This window comes from Hemicordylus capensis, chromosome 5 (assembly GCF_027244095.1).
Source record: "Hemicordylus capensis ecotype Gifberg chromosome 5, rHemCap1.1.pri, whole genome shotgun sequence".
NCBI lineage: Eukaryota > Metazoa > Chordata > Lepidosauria > Squamata > Cordylidae > Hemicordylus > Hemicordylus capensis.
In genome coordinates, this window is record NC_069661.1 from 226,249,588 (window position 1) to 226,266,684 (window position 17,097).

General features: G+C 43.4%; 1 protein-coding gene across 2 annotated transcripts in view; it reads right to left on the bottom strand.

The window, feature by feature from the left end:
- Positions 1 to 17,097, bottom strand: part of STAB2 (stabilin 2) — a 175,702-nt gene that overhangs the window by 82,533 nt on the left and 76,072 nt on the right. For both annotated transcript variants that reach the window (XM_053258339.1, XM_053258342.1), the window contains 9 exons: positions 15,317 to 15,431; positions 12,951 to 13,028; positions 9,413 to 9,511; positions 9,196 to 9,303; positions 7,909 to 8,040; positions 5,852 to 5,980; positions 4,598 to 4,654; positions 3,282 to 3,371; positions 426 to 621 (listed from right to left, as the gene is read on the bottom strand). In XM_053258339.1, the coding sequence (XP_053114314.1) occupies positions 426 to 621; positions 3,282 to 3,371; positions 4,598 to 4,654; positions 5,852 to 5,980; positions 7,909 to 8,040; positions 9,196 to 9,303; positions 9,413 to 9,511; positions 12,951 to 13,028; positions 15,317 to 15,431 (1,004 nt within the window). The remainder of the gene's footprint in view (positions 1 to 425; positions 622 to 3,281; positions 3,372 to 4,597; positions 4,655 to 5,851; positions 5,981 to 7,908; positions 8,041 to 9,195; positions 9,304 to 9,412; positions 9,512 to 12,950; positions 13,029 to 15,316; positions 15,432 to 17,097) is intronic.

The window sequence follows — 17,097 nt, forward strand, 5'->3', positions numbered from 1 at the left end:
AGGGTACCTGCCTACGCTGGCTTGGTCTCTTTTCAAAGCCCAGCCTAGCCCTGAACTGTCCTACTGTATGAATTTTCTTTCAAGATTCTGTGTTGATGTGCCTTTCTATATTGTTCCTTTTATAACTGCTTTCCTCATAAACACCAAGCAATCCCATGTAGATTTAACTAAGATTTAACCAGATTTATTCAGAAAGCAACTCCATTTTCTCCTCCTTTCCTTCTCTTTTCTTTCTGACTCCAGCCTGGATACTCTCAGCAGGATCCCCACGCACAGTTCCCCCTGCCCCACACCCTGCACGGGAACTTAGCTCCATTACCTCCTCATCCACCAGCGTCTCTCTTGCTGTAACTGTGCATATAAGAGTTACTTTTAGAACCACACAAAGTTAGCTAATAATTTGAATAACCGAGAACTTAAAGTACCTTGGTCACAGTTGATGCCATATTTGCCTTCGATACATCTATCACAGTCCAGTCCAGTGAATCTTGATTCACACAGACAAGAGCCAGTGCCATTAATGCCATCCATGCAAACACCATTCCCAAAGCAAGCATTTCCAACTTGCCCTGGACAAGGCTCGCACTGTGGGCCATAAAAACCAGCACAACATCCTTTGTTCTGTAAAGAATCACACAGAATAGAATACATTAGAGGTATGATGTTTTAGGAAAAAAACCCTAGGGATAAAAGTTGGGACACCTGGGCATCCAAGTCAGGGGTCACCCCAAGGGGTAGCAGGTGCTCTCCCGAAAATACTTCTCACTCTCCTGTCTACCAGACTGTCACAATATATTATAGTTAGGGATATGCGAACTGGTTCGGGATTTCGGTTTGGGGGTTTGATGGTTCTAGGTCGAACTGAACACCACCCCCTTCCATCTGGACCAGGACTGAACCTGCTGACAAGTTCGTGATTTCTTTTTTAATTAAAGTTTTTTTTAGTGCCTTTCTCCCCTCCAGGGGCATTTGTAGGGCAGCGGGGGGGGGATCGGCAGAGGTTCCCCCTCCCCCCATTGGCCTTCAAAATGCCTCCCTCTGGTCTGTTTGGGCTGGTTTGGGGGCACGTTTGGGCCTCCGTATATTTGCGCGGTGGCCATTTTGGAAGCCACCATGCATGTGCAAATGGCCTCTGTGAGGCCTGGCATGAGCATTTTTAATTTTTTTTTTAAAAAACAAAGCATTTGAAGGCTGGTGGCGGGAGGGGGAACCTCTGTGGAAACCCCCCCCCCGCCGCCCCAACGAACTCCCCCAGAGGGAAGAAGGTAATTTTTAAAATAAATTTAAAAATAATAATCCACGAACCCCCCCCCCCCGAACCGGACCTTACCTGGGGGGATTCTAGGGGGTGTAAAACCAAACTGGGCGGGTCAGGTTCAAGTCCAGTTCGGATTTGAACCGAACCGGGCCAGCCGGTTCCATGCACACCCCTAATTATGGTCTGACAACTTGAATTAATTATTTTAAAAGACCTCCATTATTTAAAGAAGCCCGAGCCAGTGCAGCCACTAGCTTCTGCTAGAAGATTCCTCCAGTCTCCCAAGAGCCAGGCTAACCCCTTAGCTTTCTTCCTGGCCAAGAGCTGGGCTGGGTGAGACCATATGTGTAAGGGGGTGCTGAGTCATCTTCCCTGCCGATTTCAGCTGGCTTGATACTGCCCTCTCTCCCCACCCCAGTCTTTCCTGCTACATGGACTTGGACAGGAAGAGAAAACTAGCCTGGAAAGCAGACTGGGAGGTTTGTCCTAATCGAAAAAGGCAGTAAGGTCATTCACACGACCATCACACCAGAGTCGGGGAGGGCTGGGGGAGAAGGCAGGGTCCTACCTACCTCACGCCCCCGCCCCTTGGCTGCTGGTTGCCTATGGTTGGTGCTGCTTGTGTAGCAAGTGACACGCCAAATCAGGAGAAGGATGCCTGGCCTCTGGATATTGCATATTGCACCATGCAAGCAGTGCAGTACGTTATGGAAATTCTAGAGGCCGGGTCGCTTCTTTTCCTGGCCTCTATCATTTACATGACTGTCAGCAGCTTGAAAGGAGCTGCTGGCAGCCTGGCTGCCCACACGACCAGGCAGTGAGGGAGGAAGAAGCATGCCACCGGCCTTACTTTTAGCCTGGTGAAAAACCCAGGTTACCTGGCCAAGGGCCACTGGGATCAGTCCCGATTCCAACGGCTCTAATGAGCAGCTCTACCTAGGTAGGGCTTCGCTAGCCCAGGTAGAGCTGGTTGTGAGAGCAACCTCAGTATTTTCTAAGAGGAATCTGCCTCTAATGACATCCTTTGCTCTAGAAGTTGTTCTAGAGTCACCCCTGATCCAACTGCTTCCTACTACATACTTAGGGGTACTTGTAGAACAGTAGAAGAATGGTCCTTGAACAGCTTGGCCTCCCCTCTTCAGTTTGAAGTAGTTGGCCATTGCTGTTATTGGATACAAAACGGAAGAGACACTGGGAATCTTCCTAGTGATGGGGAAGAAACTGACCACTGAATATGAACTTGAAGGGAGCTGGGAAGGGCACATGAAGAGAAGGAAGAGTTAGTAAGTCCTCCCAGAGAACACTAAGCTGCATGATGTGAGAAGCTTCCCTACAAGTCCAAGTGTGAGTTTACTCACCCTCTACAAATCCCCTAGGCTTCTGTCCATCTTCCCAGTGCAAATGCACACTGTGTTATGCTGAGCAGGGTCCTTGTGCGATTTTTGTAGTGCCACCTGATGGTCAGCTCTTGTTTTCCAAGTAGAGCTAGCCCTTTCCCCCATTCACCAGAAAAGTGGTAGTTGGATCTTTTTGGAAAGCAAGAGCTGGCTGGCAGGTGGTGCCACAAAAACCACGCAAGGACCCTGAACAGAGCATGAATTTGCATTGGGAAGGAAGACAGAAGGCGATGGAACTTGCGCACAAACTTCTCACATCACACAGCTTGCTGTTGTCTGGAAGGACCCAGTGGTGGTGGTGCCAGTTCTGGCTGAGAGTGTGCTGTAAACCCTCTCCTCACTTTAATCTGGGACCAGAATAAGTACATGTGGGAAGTGAGGGTGTTTTCCTCCAATAAATTCAGATACTACCTTCAGAAAGCACTCAACAGAAATGTTAAGAGAGCAACTAGGATAAGTTACATTTCTTTTTGATGAACTTCATAGGAAATGTGTAGCAAATACTGTTAATAATGATCCTAAAATTAATTAGTTCTGATTCTAAATTACTCGAGTCCTAATGGAAACACTACAACTTGCTTGCATAATTGTGCATTGGCCTATTAAAATTAAAACAGAATACTCACAACTATGGTTTTAATGCATTTTGGCTGGCATCCAGAGCGAAGGGTCATCCTATAGTAGTGGACATAAAAGCACATTTCGCCCTTTCCTGGCTGTACAAAAGAAGGTGAGAACTTTATTATTACCAGTCATGATGTTTTACACTTAATATTACATTACATCTAGTACACTTGTCTATGTTATTTCCACTGAATATAAACTTTTCCTAGGAAATATTTTCCATTTGAAAGACAAATGGAACATACTTGAGTAATCTTAAGAATAGACTAATGGTTAATTAGCATGGCAATAATTTAATTTATTTTATTTTTACATTCATATCCTACACTTCCTCCAAGGAGCCCAGAGTTACATACATGATTTTTATCCTCACAACTCTGTGAGGTAGGTTAGGCTGAAATAAGTGACTGGCCGAGAGTCACCCAGTGAGTTTTATGGCTGAATGGGGATTTGAACTTGGGTCTCTCCAGTCCTAGTTCAACATTAACCATTATACCATGTTGGTTCTCATCTTGGCTGAACAAAGGCAATATTTCTCAGATTTATTCAATATAATAAAATCAATTCATTAAACAAATATAATGTGGCTTGCTTTATTTTTTTCGTGTGTGTGTGTGTGTGTGTGTGTGTGGACACAACATTTTCCAAATGCACTTAAAATTTAATAAATTCTAGGGATGAGCAAAAATTGTGATCTGAACAGCAATTCACAGCATAGCTCTGGCACCTTTAACAGGGAGGAGAGCAGGTCTATACCTGATCTTCTAACACTCGACACAGCTTCCTGTCTTGGCAGTGCTCCCCCCAGCTACCATCACGCACTGGCGGCGCTCCCCCCAGCTGCCCTCATGCAACGGTGGCACACACACGGCCTCTGTGCACGTGTGGTAGATGTTTGCATGGTCAGCATGGTTGCTGACCACACAAATGTCTGCAGCACATGTGCGGAGGCCATGTGTGTGTTACCATCACACCAAGGAAAGCTGTGGGGAACGCCGTCGGCACCCAATTGCAGCTGGGGTGTGTGCCGCTGAAACAGGAAGCTGTGGTGAGTGGCGAAGAAGCAGGTATGGACCTGCTCTCCTCCCTGTTAATGGTGCCAGGGCTGTGCTGCGAATCGCTGTTTGGATCGCAATTTGTGTACATCCCTAATAAAATCTTCACAAAAGGTTACCCAAATTCTGTCCCAAGAAAACTTGAATACTGTGACTTGTTCAAACGATTAAAATTATATTTGTTATTTTTGATATAACTTATTCTCTCTCTATAAAACATTCCATAAGTAATATTTATAGCAACTGAATGATAAAATACTTACCACTGCTGTAGTTCCAGGTGGGCAGCCAGGTGGGAATGAACAGGACAAACATTTTCCCTTAAAAAAAAACCCCACACATGTATTAATTATAATTAATATACCACTTTTCAACAAAAGTTCTCAAATCAGTTTATACAGCAAAAAGTATGAGAAAATAGTTCCCTGTCTCAAAAGGGCCCAGGGCCATGACGCTCACATGTGTATTTTCATACAAATATCAAAGAGGTCTTGAATGTGCAGAGGGCGGCTGCCAGTGGGAATAACTCACTCTGAGAAGCAGAGGCGTAACTAGGGAAAACGGTGCCTGGGGCAAGCACTGAAATGGCGCCCCCCGCCACCCCCCCAACATACTACATTATACTTAGGTTTTTCCTCACAAGCGCCCTCCCCCGCCGCCAAGCCAGGCCACTGACTGGCTGCCAGGCGCCAGCAGAGCAATGGGGGGGGGCGCGGGCGGCGCGGAAGGGACCACTCATGGGGGAGGGGGCGCCAACATGCTCCCTTGACTGCTGCAGCACTGCTGCACTGAGCAGGAAACATTTGTATTAACAAAATTTTTTTAAAATTTTTTTGTCATGCCGGCGCCCCCCATGTGACCAGAAAAGATGGCGCCCGGGGCACGTGCCCCCCCTGCCCCCCCTATAGTTACGCCTCTGCTGAGAAGGACAGGCCAGTGGCCTGATTTAGTATAAAGCAGCTTCATATATGCTGGCAGTTATTATTTATTATTAGGAATAAAATATTTCTTTCAACAAAGAAGCTTTTGAAGCAGTTTACATAGCAAAATAAATGAGGAAAATGTTATGCACAAAAACCATGCACTAAAACTGGACAAAAACCAGGTCAATGAATAGTTTTCAGCCATGGATTAAATTAGCTAAGATATATTAAAGAGCATTGCTGTCTTAATGGTAAAATGTTGCCAGGGTTCCCTGTAACAGAGATTCCCAGAAGTTGTTGACTACAACTCCCATGATCCCCAGCTTCAATGGCCTCTGGCAGATTATGGGAGTTATAGTCAGCAACATCTTGAAATGTCCGTAACAAGGAACACTGGATGATGTTACTACTGCATTTTATTACAGTTGTTTCCAGACTGTAGAGCAGTAGTAGGAATTCCACAGCAGGACATATTTCACAGTATTTCACAGCAGGACATATTGAAAACTGTATATTTTCAACATATATTAACTATATATCTATCTTTTAAAAGGGAAAAAACACTTAACGTATACACAGAATGACAAAACTTACAGTTATAATCACAGAATCATTGACATCACATCTGTTCTTGGGGACTTCCATTACTTTTCCCAATCCATGGATTATTCCTTTATCAGTTGCAACATTTGGGGAATTAAGAGGTGCTTCGTTTATGTAGAGCTGCACACAAAATGCTATCAGTTTAAAACACATTTGTGGGACATGCTTCAACGAAGATTGATTGTAAACCTTTCCTAGAACAATGGCTCTTGTTCTGCTAGTAACTCATAAATAAAAAGACCATGCAAAAGAAAGCACAGTGGACTAAAGGTCTGCAGTGGCAAATGTTTCACAGTGCTCAGATCGTATTTTCTCCAAACTTCAGATCTTGTTTAGGAACATAAGAATCTACTTTATACCAAATCAGATTATTGGCCCATCTAGCTCAGTATTAGGGCTGTTCTCACGATGATTATTAGAAGCCCCCTATCCTAGTTCGGGAGCTGTCCATGCTCCCCATTGGACATTGTGAAAATTGTACAAGCAAGGTTGGCAGAGAGGAAAATGTTCACCTGAGCGCTGGGTGCAGAGGTGGGAGGCAGGCATGGGGAGTACTTCACCTCCATCCTCACTCTGGAGCTGGGTGCAAGTTCTGGGCACATCTGCCTCCAAATCCAGCTTGCAAATGAGCATTCCCCCCACCCCTTCCTTGCTTATAGAATTCTTAGGATGGCTAACCGAGAGCACACACAGCTCCTGAACTAGAGTAGGAGGCTTCTCTTACCCCTAGAAATCATTGTGAGAACAACCCTCTTGTCTGAACTGACTGGCAGCAGCTCTCCAATGTTTCAGGCAGGAATCTTTCTCAGCCCTAACTGGAGATACCAGCGACTGAACTGGAGACCTTCCTCACACAAAGCATGCGCTCTACCTAGTTATTGCATCTCCCCATGTTTGTTTATCTTTGAGTGCACAATTAAATGCCATTGACTGACATGCAGAATTTGGTACACTTGTGCATCGTTGCACATTGATCTGCAATGGTTCTCTGTGGATGTGCAGCTTTTTGGGACTGCACTTCCCCGCCCCTGATATTGCTCCTTCCTATCTTCCTTCTTTCCCTGTCATGGGGGGATCTCCAGATAGGGTTGGGAGACACCCCTCTCTGAAGCTCTGTCAGTGCAGACAGTGCTGCTGAGCTATATGGACCAATGATCTGGCTCAGTATAAGGCAACTTCTTATACTTTTTTTCTTTAAACATTTGGAAAGATCTGATCTTAATTTGTGCAAATGAGCAAATGCGACCACAAATTTGCAAGTAGTTGGCATACATCTATTAAACTGGTCTCCATGTCAAGAAGAGGAGAGTTGGTCTTGTGGTAGCAAGCATGACTTGTCCCCATAGCTAAGTAGGGTCTGCCCTGGCTGCATATGAATGGGAGACTTGATGTGTGAGCACTGCAAGATATCCCCCTCAGGGGATGAAGCCGCTCTGGGAAGAGCAGAAGGTTTCAAGTTCCCTCCCTGGCTTCTCCAAGATAGGGCTGAGAGAGATTCCTGCCTGCAACCTTGGAGAAGCTGCTGCCAGTCTGTGAAGACAATACTGAGCTAGATAGACCAATGGTCTGACTCAGTATATGGCAGTTTCCTATGTTCCTATGTTCCTAATCTTCTGTCTAGACAGTCCAGAAAATCACCATCTCATTCAAATGCAACCTTGCAATAGTAAGAAGATGTAACTTAGGAGACAGATGACCTCCAGTTAAGGCCAGATGTTAATGTTGATTCATTAGCTCTCAGTCACACTTACTGAATTCTAATTCAAGTTCTTAGTTCAGCACTTAATGAACATGTTCAGTGTTTACCTACAGTGAGTGGCCTCATTATCTGAGAGTGCAAATACACTTATACCAGCAGAGCCTCTGAGTGACCCCAAAGAATGCCTTGCATTGTAAATTTAACATCCTGCTCACTCAAATCTTTTACAATACAATAAATTAAGCAAATGTAAATCTTTTTCTGGATCAGGTATTTAGATAAATAAGCAGTAGCAAAAGCAATCATCATCATCATCATCATCATCATCATCTGTTATTATACATAGTACCTGGGCATCGTGGATAAAGAATCCAACTCTAAATGACAATCCAAGCATGGTCTCCCTGGACATCCCATTATGCATGTCATTTTTCAAGAGCTTCTCCTCCAGAACAACATGGTACCGGATTTGCTCTTCATCCTGCAAATCAAATTATTAGTGCACATTCAGCACATTAGCAAGATGTCCACCCCACCCCCTACTTCTGTGATAAGATCAGTTGCCAGGGACATTCTGTAGCCAAAAAACTTTATTCTCAGTGACTCTTAGGCTGGAGACAGATTACTATGAATGTTTATAAACCACTTTTCAACAGAAGTTCCCAAAGTGGTTTACATGGAAAAATAAAAAGAAATAACTAAAGATGGTTCCCTGTCCCCAAAGGGCTCACAATCTAAAAATAAACTTGACAGACACCAGAAACAACCACTAGAGGGATGCTGTGCTGGGGTTGGATAGGGCTAGATGCTCTCCCTCTGTTCAATAAAGAGAATCACCACTTTAAAAAGGTGTCTCTTTGCTCAGTTAGGGGATAAGGTACATTTTAGACTGAAAGGGGAGCATGCAGAATACCACTGATGCAACATGCACTAGGACAAGACATCTTCCCTGTGCTCTCTTGTGAATTCCTTTCTCCCTTGTGAATTTCCCCTGAGCCCTCTGAAAGGCGATGAGCAAAGGTAAGGGGAAATAGCTGAGAAGTATGAGCAAACAAATGCTTCTGTACTCTTCTGTACTCTTTCAAGGCTACTAAGAGTGTTAGATGGTGGCATGGAAGACATATCATTGCCTTTGCTGTGCACAGTGGCCATTTGAGGGTTTAGCACATGCATCAGTCATCTGAACTGCAGGGGCAGAGCAAGTTGCTCACTGGTCACACAGGATGGCAGCAGTGGTGAGAACATGTACCAGGAGTTAAAGGTATACTCCACTTTCTGCTCCACTCTCCCTGCCTCAGCCTCCATCAGTTGCCACTGATGGGATGAATTAACAGAAGTACTTTGGTCCATATAGAATAGGGGTAGGCAACCTTGGCTCTCCAGCTGTTGCTGAACAACAGCTCCCATCATTCCCTAATACATTTTATAATTTATTAGGATATCAGGTTGCCTACCCCAATGAAGAAGAATGTTGGGCACCACACACCTACTCACTCATGGGACCCTCTGTTAGTGGCAATGCTTCCCGCCTGTTTGCTTTTGTTCCGAAGCACAAATAAGCAGAGAGAGAAGCTCTGGGGTGGATATGCTTTAATAATAATTTTTAAAAGGGAACCAATAGGGAACCAATACATACCAGAGAGGTTGATTGTTTATTCTTGAGGAAACTTTCAATGGCTTCATTGCTTGGAGCAAAAATGGTATAAGTGCTGGCTGCTTCTATTTCATTTGCCAGCTTATATTGCTGTCAATATAATGCAGAATTTAATAATGCAGGATAAATGCAGAATTTAATAATGTGCTATTACAAGTCTAGGAATCTGTGGAATTCTAGTAAAAGCATGAATACTTACAATAATATAACCCCGGAAAATGGAGTAATTGGGCATCTGTTCCAGGCGTGCCAGCAGGTTTGGTAAAACGCTTCTCACTCTTCTGATGGGTGTCAGAACCTGCAAACAAAAGCACAAGGCCAATTTCAATGTCACCTTAAGTGGCGCGGCGCGGAAATGCTTGACTAACAAGCAGAAGGTTGCTGGTTCAAATCCCTACTGGTATGTTTCCCACCTATATTGGGCAGCAGCGTTATAGGAAGATCCTGAAAGGTATCATCTCATACTGCACGGGAGGAGGTAATGGTAAACCCCACCTAAATTCTACCAAAGACAACTACAGGGCTCTGTGGGCGCAAGGAGTCAAAATCAACTTGATGGCACACTTTACCTTTTACCTTTACCAACTGCAATCCATTTGCATTGCTAAGATTGCAGCAGAAAGGTTTAACATTTAGAATAAAATAATGTTGAGGAACTATGAATTATTTGTACCTCTCTGCAAAAGCCAGAGAGAAAATAACTTACGTGCACCAGTTCAGTAAAGTAGCAAAAATCCTACAGATGTAAACAGTGGCTTATATACTAGGGCTATTCAAATGTGGGTAGCCTGACTTTTGTATCTTATTATTTTACCAAAGTAGGATGGAAATAGCAGTTGTCCTACCTTGGAGTTTGATCATGTGTGGACATTTTCCTTTTGCAGCACTTCCCAGCAGCCGGCTGCCATGTTTGTAATAGAGAGCTGCAACTGCAGGGGCTGCTATTGATTGACTGATTGATTGTTAAATTTATATATGGAAACCAGCATGGTGTAGTGGTTAGAGTGCTGGACTAGGACCGGGGAGACCCGAGTTCAAATCCCCATTCAGCCATCATACTAGCTGAGTGACTCTGGGCCAGTCACTTCTCTCTCAGCCTAACCTACTTCACAGGGTTGTTGTGAGGAGAAACTTAAGTATGTAGTACACTGCTCTGGGCTCCTTGGAGGAAGAGCGGGATATAAAACATAAATAATAATAATAGTAATAATAATAATAATAATATACTGCCTTTCATTAAAACAATCCCAAACAAGATTGTAAAAAAGACACAATTAAAAATATTAAGCTAAAAATATAAAACAAATCTGATTAAAAATTTAAAACACAAGCATAAAAGCAATACAAAGTAAAAAAAACAGCAGCAGAGACAATAATATAAAAGCCTGAGTAAAAAGCCACGATTTAACATGCTTTCTAAAAGCTGTGATGGAAACTGAGGAGCGAATAGCCACCAGGAGAGCATTCCAGAGGCTGGGGGCAGCTATGTGTGTATGTGCCGCTCTGCACAGCACACTATGATCCTTTGTTTCCAATGCCTTCAGTAGGGCTGGTCCCACCTCTTGCCCCTTCATGGCCAGTCAGGGGACAGCTGAAGATATAATGAGGGTTCCCAGTCTACTGGTAGTGCTGTTCATGCTGGGATAGTAGGGATGTGCACAGAACCGGTTCGGTGCTCCTTTTCTGGAGCACCGAACCAGTTCTGTCGACTTGTGTTCGAACTGGTTCAGAGAGTGGGGAGGGTTACTTTAAAGGGCAGGGAAGGTGCCTCCTACCTGCCCATCACTGCCCCCCCCCCCGCCGTTGGCGCTCTCCCATAAAGCATGGGCGTAGGGCCAAAGTGTTCCTCCTTGCAGCCCCATTCAGCGTTACCACGCAAATGGTGTGCTGAACGGGGCTGCAAGGAGGAATGCTGTAGCTCTGCACCCATGCTTTTTGGGAGAGTGCCAGTGGGGGAAAAGCAGTGGGGCAGGGATGGGCAGGTAGGAGGCACCCTCCCTTCCCCATAAAGTAACCCCCTCCTATGAGTGCACAGAACTGGTCCCGTGCACATCTCAGAGGACTCAGCTCCTGAGTTCAAACATGAAGATCCTTGCTGCCTGCATTATCTGGGTGCAGAGCTTGCAGACTTGAACTGAGTTTCTGCTCATCTGGGGGAACAGAGTAGGGGATCTTCTCCACCCCAAGCCACCCCCAGATTCTTCTGTGAAAGAGATCACTAACTAATGAGGCACATGTGTAAGAAGACTCTGCAGGAACATTCTGGGAGCCCTCATGCAACACTCCCAGTGCAATTCCAAGTGTAATGGAATCAGGCAAGTTACCAGTTTTGCAATGATTGCAGCCAGAAGCATATTTTCAAGTTGATATTATATACACCTACTGGCAAGAGAACATCTCCTACTATAAGGCCATATTTTTACAAAACCCTTAAATATGATAGATCGTGTATGAAGCATGCAAAATACTTCAGGAACTGAATCAGAATATTTGGACATAATATCTGATTCTGTTACCAACATATTTTGCACATTTCAGACACTATCTATAACAGAGCTACTCAACGTCAACCCTCCTGCAGATGATGTTCTACAACTCCCATCTTCCCAGGCTGTTGGCCACTGTGGCTGCGGATGCTGAGAGTTTTAGTCCAAAAACAACCAGAGGGCTGCAGTTGAGAAGCACTTAGCTATAATATTGAAGAGTTTTGTAAAAATATGGCCTTATAGTAAGATATGTCCTCCTGACAGTTGGTATCTATAATATCAACCTGAAAATTTCCTTATTGCAACTGAAAAAGTGGTAATATGCCTGATTTTGTGACCCTTGGAATTGCCTCCCAGCCCTCTTGTGCTTGCACTGTTGGATAAGAGCATTAATACTACAGGTTGAGTATCCCTTATCTGAACCGCTTGGGACCAGAAGTGTTCTGGATATGGGACTTTTCCGGATTTTGGCATATTTACATACTGTAATGAGATCTCTTGGGCATGGGATCCAAGTCTAAACATGAAAGGTTACTGTACACTGTATTTTATTTGTTTAGGTTTTATTTAAAGTATAAAAACAAATAAGCATTGAATTTATGATAACTACAGGTAGCTGTAGATGTAATGAAAACTAATTGTGAGAAAATTTTCAACACAATAATGTTGCTGGTCATGTTAGACTCAAACATGGCATTTTAGGTGGAGATGAAATTCAGATTTCATGTAAAAATAATGTTTTGTTGGTGATGCGGGCACACGCCATAGTGGTTTCCGGATTTTGGAGCATTCTGGATTTCGGATGTCCGGATTAGGGATACTCAAACTGTACCAAGGGCTGTCCACACTCCAGAAGCACTCTGTAAGAGCAGAAACACATAGCTGAGTGTCAGCAACATGATTCCACTCATATGGAGTGTTTGTGGAGCATGGACGGCGTTCGGAAGTAGTAGTGCTCCTGTGCAAAACTGTGAGCACAAGAGGACTGAGAGAGCTGTGCAAGCACTCCTGTTATATTCCCACAGACCCTACTAATGTGAGCACTTTGCCAGCCAGGGTTAGGATTTTTAATAGAAAATGAAGCTCTGAATTGTAATTCATTTTTATAATTATTAGTTAATGTGGTGAAATTTATATTGTATTCAATGGAAGAATTTCATAGGCTCAAGAACTGCCTTTCCCTTGATTGTATTTTACCATGAATAAGACTTTTTGTTTTAACAATTAATAGCAAAGATGCAAGACAAATACCTTATCAATTACATGTATAATTCCATTTGTGGCAGCAATGTCACCAGCTACAATGTTGGCTCCATCAACAGTGAGATTCTGGAAAGCAGGGAAACAAAGAGTTGATTTTGATAGTACAACAGTTTCAGTCTGGATTAGGGCCCTTGCTGCTACTTTTTGAAAATAATGAAATAGAAAGTATTGTAGCAGATCCATAATGTATATTGCGTCACCATTATATCAACTAATGAAATAGAGCTAGATTAAGCACATTAATTAAAAGCACTTTTAATGTAGTTTGGCCCATAGTCCGATGATCCTGCAAGCAAACTGAAATGCAGAAGGGGAAAATGAGTGCAGACTTTTTGTATATTTTGGGTTGGTTTTGACAACACAGTGTCTTGGATGTTCTTAAACATCACATGTGGCAATTCAATTTAGGACTGTCAGAATCACAGTCTTGGTATGCAATGAAACATGGAGCTGTAGTTCATATGCCTCTCAATGTGGTCAATGTGAGGAGAGGGAAAAGACAGCAGACAATGTACAGTGTTGTGTGATTCTGTGAGCTGAAGTAGCTGATTCTGGGAGCATATGCAGCAGAATCCTCATATGACTCTTCATAGGTAACGGAAGGTGCAACTCACTGTGCAGCATTGCAAACCAGACCACGTCGAGCTATGCCAGTTTGAACGGTTCAACTGTGAAACACTTTGAACTGCTTCAAGCTAGTTTTTTTTACCCATTGAACCGTGGTTTGGGCTGAATTAAGTTTGAATTAGGACCAAACTGCACTAAATGGTCCATGCACACCCCTACTCTGAATAAAGGCAACTGTCTGTGCAGGACTAGCTATTCAAGATTTCCATGCATATGGGTTATGTGGCACTGTCCTTCGAAATTCAGGGTGGAAACAGCAAGACTTTGGGTAGGTGCAGAACCAAATGCAAATGCACATTTTACTCATCTGACCAAAGTCCTCAAAGCAGTTTACAAAAAGAGCATTTTGTAAAAGCAGTTTACAAAAAGAGCAAAAACAGAATCTAAAACAACAAAACAAAAACACACAACTCTAAAACAATAAAAACAGCCAGACAGAGTCAGCAGAAGTCAAGGGAAGCACTTCCTACATCCACTTAAAATAATAATCTTGTTAAGCACACAAGCTGCATTTCAGATGTAAGTAACTAGGAACATTTTCTCCCTCCCTCCCTCCCTCTCTCTGGTTCATAAGATAAGTTTGTAGTAAATTTAAAAAGTCTTTGTCTCAGAGCAAACTCATGTGAGGGAAAGAAGCGCGGAATCATCCCTGCTGAGCTGCCTGGCTAGGTTTCTCTTGAAACTATCCTGTATTATCAGTAGGTTCAAAATGCTGCCACCAAGCACCCTAAAACTTACAGAGAACTGAACTAGTAGATAGGGTGTTGTAATCCAAGGTCCCTCTGTAACTGGGCAAATTACAGTTTGGGCAAATTAAAAAACACAACCTTCCACATGTAAGCTTACATGAGATGAGAAAAATTGATAGCTGCTGAATGTCTGAGGACACGTTTGCACCAGAGAACCACCCCCTTCACCTCCGCCTTTTCCTGAGTTAAAAACCAACCCAGAGAGGTTTGTAAAAAGAAAAACTAAACTAAAAAACCCAGTTTTATTCAATTACTACAGACTGCTTCCCTCTGAGGCTTCTAGCTTTCTTAGATACACTCAACAATACATAGTAGGTTACAAAACTAGGTTATCTTAGGCATGCTTAAATATTTATAGAGTCTTTTGCAGAGCCCTAGGTAGGGTTGGGCGTAGGTTAGGATTTCTTATTTTAATTACGTTGCAGGCAAACATACTAGAACAGTATCAGGAATATGCAAAGAACACACCAAAGAAACAGAAATTCTAATGCAAAGTCTGACTAAACCAACTGTTCCCTAAATTAATATTCCCGAAGCTAAAGCCCTGGTTCCTTGCCTTGAATTCACCAAACTCCAGATGAGAATTCAAGCTTCCTGCCCTCCTGCCTTGCAAGGATCTGCAGAGTCATTTTCTTGCAGCCAATTTCCATGGCCACATGACCTCCTGTGCACCTCCAACATAGCTTCTCCTAACAAAGAACTTCCTTCATCCTGGCAACAGCTCTCTAGGTCCCACCCACCTGCTGTTCTAATTGGCTGAGCCCTGGAGTTCACCAGCCTGTCAGTCAAGACTGGGTTCACTTCTGGTTAACTCTTTAGAGGGAGGGGAGAATAGTCACTACAAAATTTATTCCATATAAAAGAATACCAGGACAAAATTTATTCCATATAAAAGAATACCAGGTCAGTAAATTTCTTACAGCATATTCAGTGGGAGCAGCCTGAGGGTGACTGGATAGAGGATACTGGAAAACTTACTCCTTTTCCTTTGGACAATGGCAGGAAGTTGCCATGCAGAGATGCTGCCAAACCATCAGAAGATGACAAGTTTTGGAGGTCAGCAACTGTATATGCTCCCTCTAATATGTGGCACCTAATGGAAACACAGAATGCTTTAAATGAAGTGAATGTTATATACTTGATATTTCTTTACATATGGAAGTGAAGACTGTTTGTTTCTTAATCAAACACTTTCTGAGCCAGATATGCTTCATATGTAGCCAGCTTCAGTGTGGGAGCCTCTTCTCTGTGGTCTCTCCTACAAAGTTCTTGGTAAGTATAATTTCTATCCTGAAACCATTTGGCAAAGCCAGTGATATGGATCTTTGTCACCTGAATATATTATTGAATGCTGCTAGGCAATCATCAGGTGGGACGGAACCGAGTCTGTGACTGAATTTACCAGTATGGTTCCTGTATATCAGGCCTGTTCAACTTAGACCCCCTAGCAGTTTTTGGACTACAACTCCCATAATCTCCAGCCACAGTGCCCAGTAGCCAGGGATTATGGGAATTGTAGGCCAACATCTGCAGGAGGGTTGAAGTTGTGCAGCCCTGCTGTATATAAACAATACCAGCAGTGGTGTGGCAGAAGGCACAGGGGAGCCGCTTCCATGCTGGTGGGATTATGTATGTACAGTATTGCCTCTCAGATTCCATGCTGTGACAGTGATATAATGCTGGGATTTATTTTGCAGTACTTAGGATGGTGATGGATAGCTAAACTGCATTTGAGCTTGAAAGCACATTTCTAATATAGGCTGTGAGTTAGAAATACAATTAAATATAATTTATTTTAGCAGGAGGCATGGAAAACAAATGTGCATTCATATAACAGGAGCACTGTCTTGTGGCAGCATGATCTCATTAGACAGGTGAAATAAGCTGTAGTATTGTGGGAGTGTTCCCAATCTAGTCTTCACTCTCTTTTCAGGCAGATTTCCAGAGGGTTGGAAAGAATTCAGAGGAAAATTAAAAATATTTGTATGACTATTTGGATTCAGCAGTATACAATCCGAACAGCCCACCATGTACAGAATCAAATAACTGGGCCTCCAAATATTTCCAAATAGTATTTTTAGGGTCAGAAAATATTCAGAGATATTTAAAGTCTATTCAAATAACTCCACCTCCACCCATTTCTTCTGGCAAACAATCACCTAGGGAGAGCTACCTCTCTGCAGTGAGTGTGAGAATGCAGAGAGGTGGGGGAGCTAGCTCTGTGGCCTTCCTTCTTGACAGAAGGGCAGCCTGCACAGCCAATAGGGCCAGAGGGAGGGAGGAGCTTTCTCCCTCAACCCTGGCTTTGTGGGCCCCTAATTGTGGTGCCAGCAAAACTGGAGTTAAGGGTGGTGAGATTCTACTCTGACTAAAGGTTCAGAGTGAAATTTGGCGAGGGAAACTGCAGGTCCCTTTTCACCCTTAACTCCGGTTTTCGGAGTTTGGATGACCTACTTTGGAAACTAGAAGTGAAGGGACATTTGGTTTCCCATGTATTCTAAACTCAGCCAATGTATCTCTTTCAAACTGACAAAGGTTGGGAATGAGGCAATATTCCATATATGGAAAATGCTGAGGGGCTGGAAAAGTCCTTTGAAATTGACACATACATCTGGCCTTTAAGACTATGCTCCGTTTCTCTGTTCCTTTTCAGTCATAATACTTTGGGGAGGGATGTTCCACTCTATTCTGCACTGGTTAGACCTAATTTGTAATACTGTGTCAAATTCTGGATCCAATTTTTTAAGAAGGATGGATTA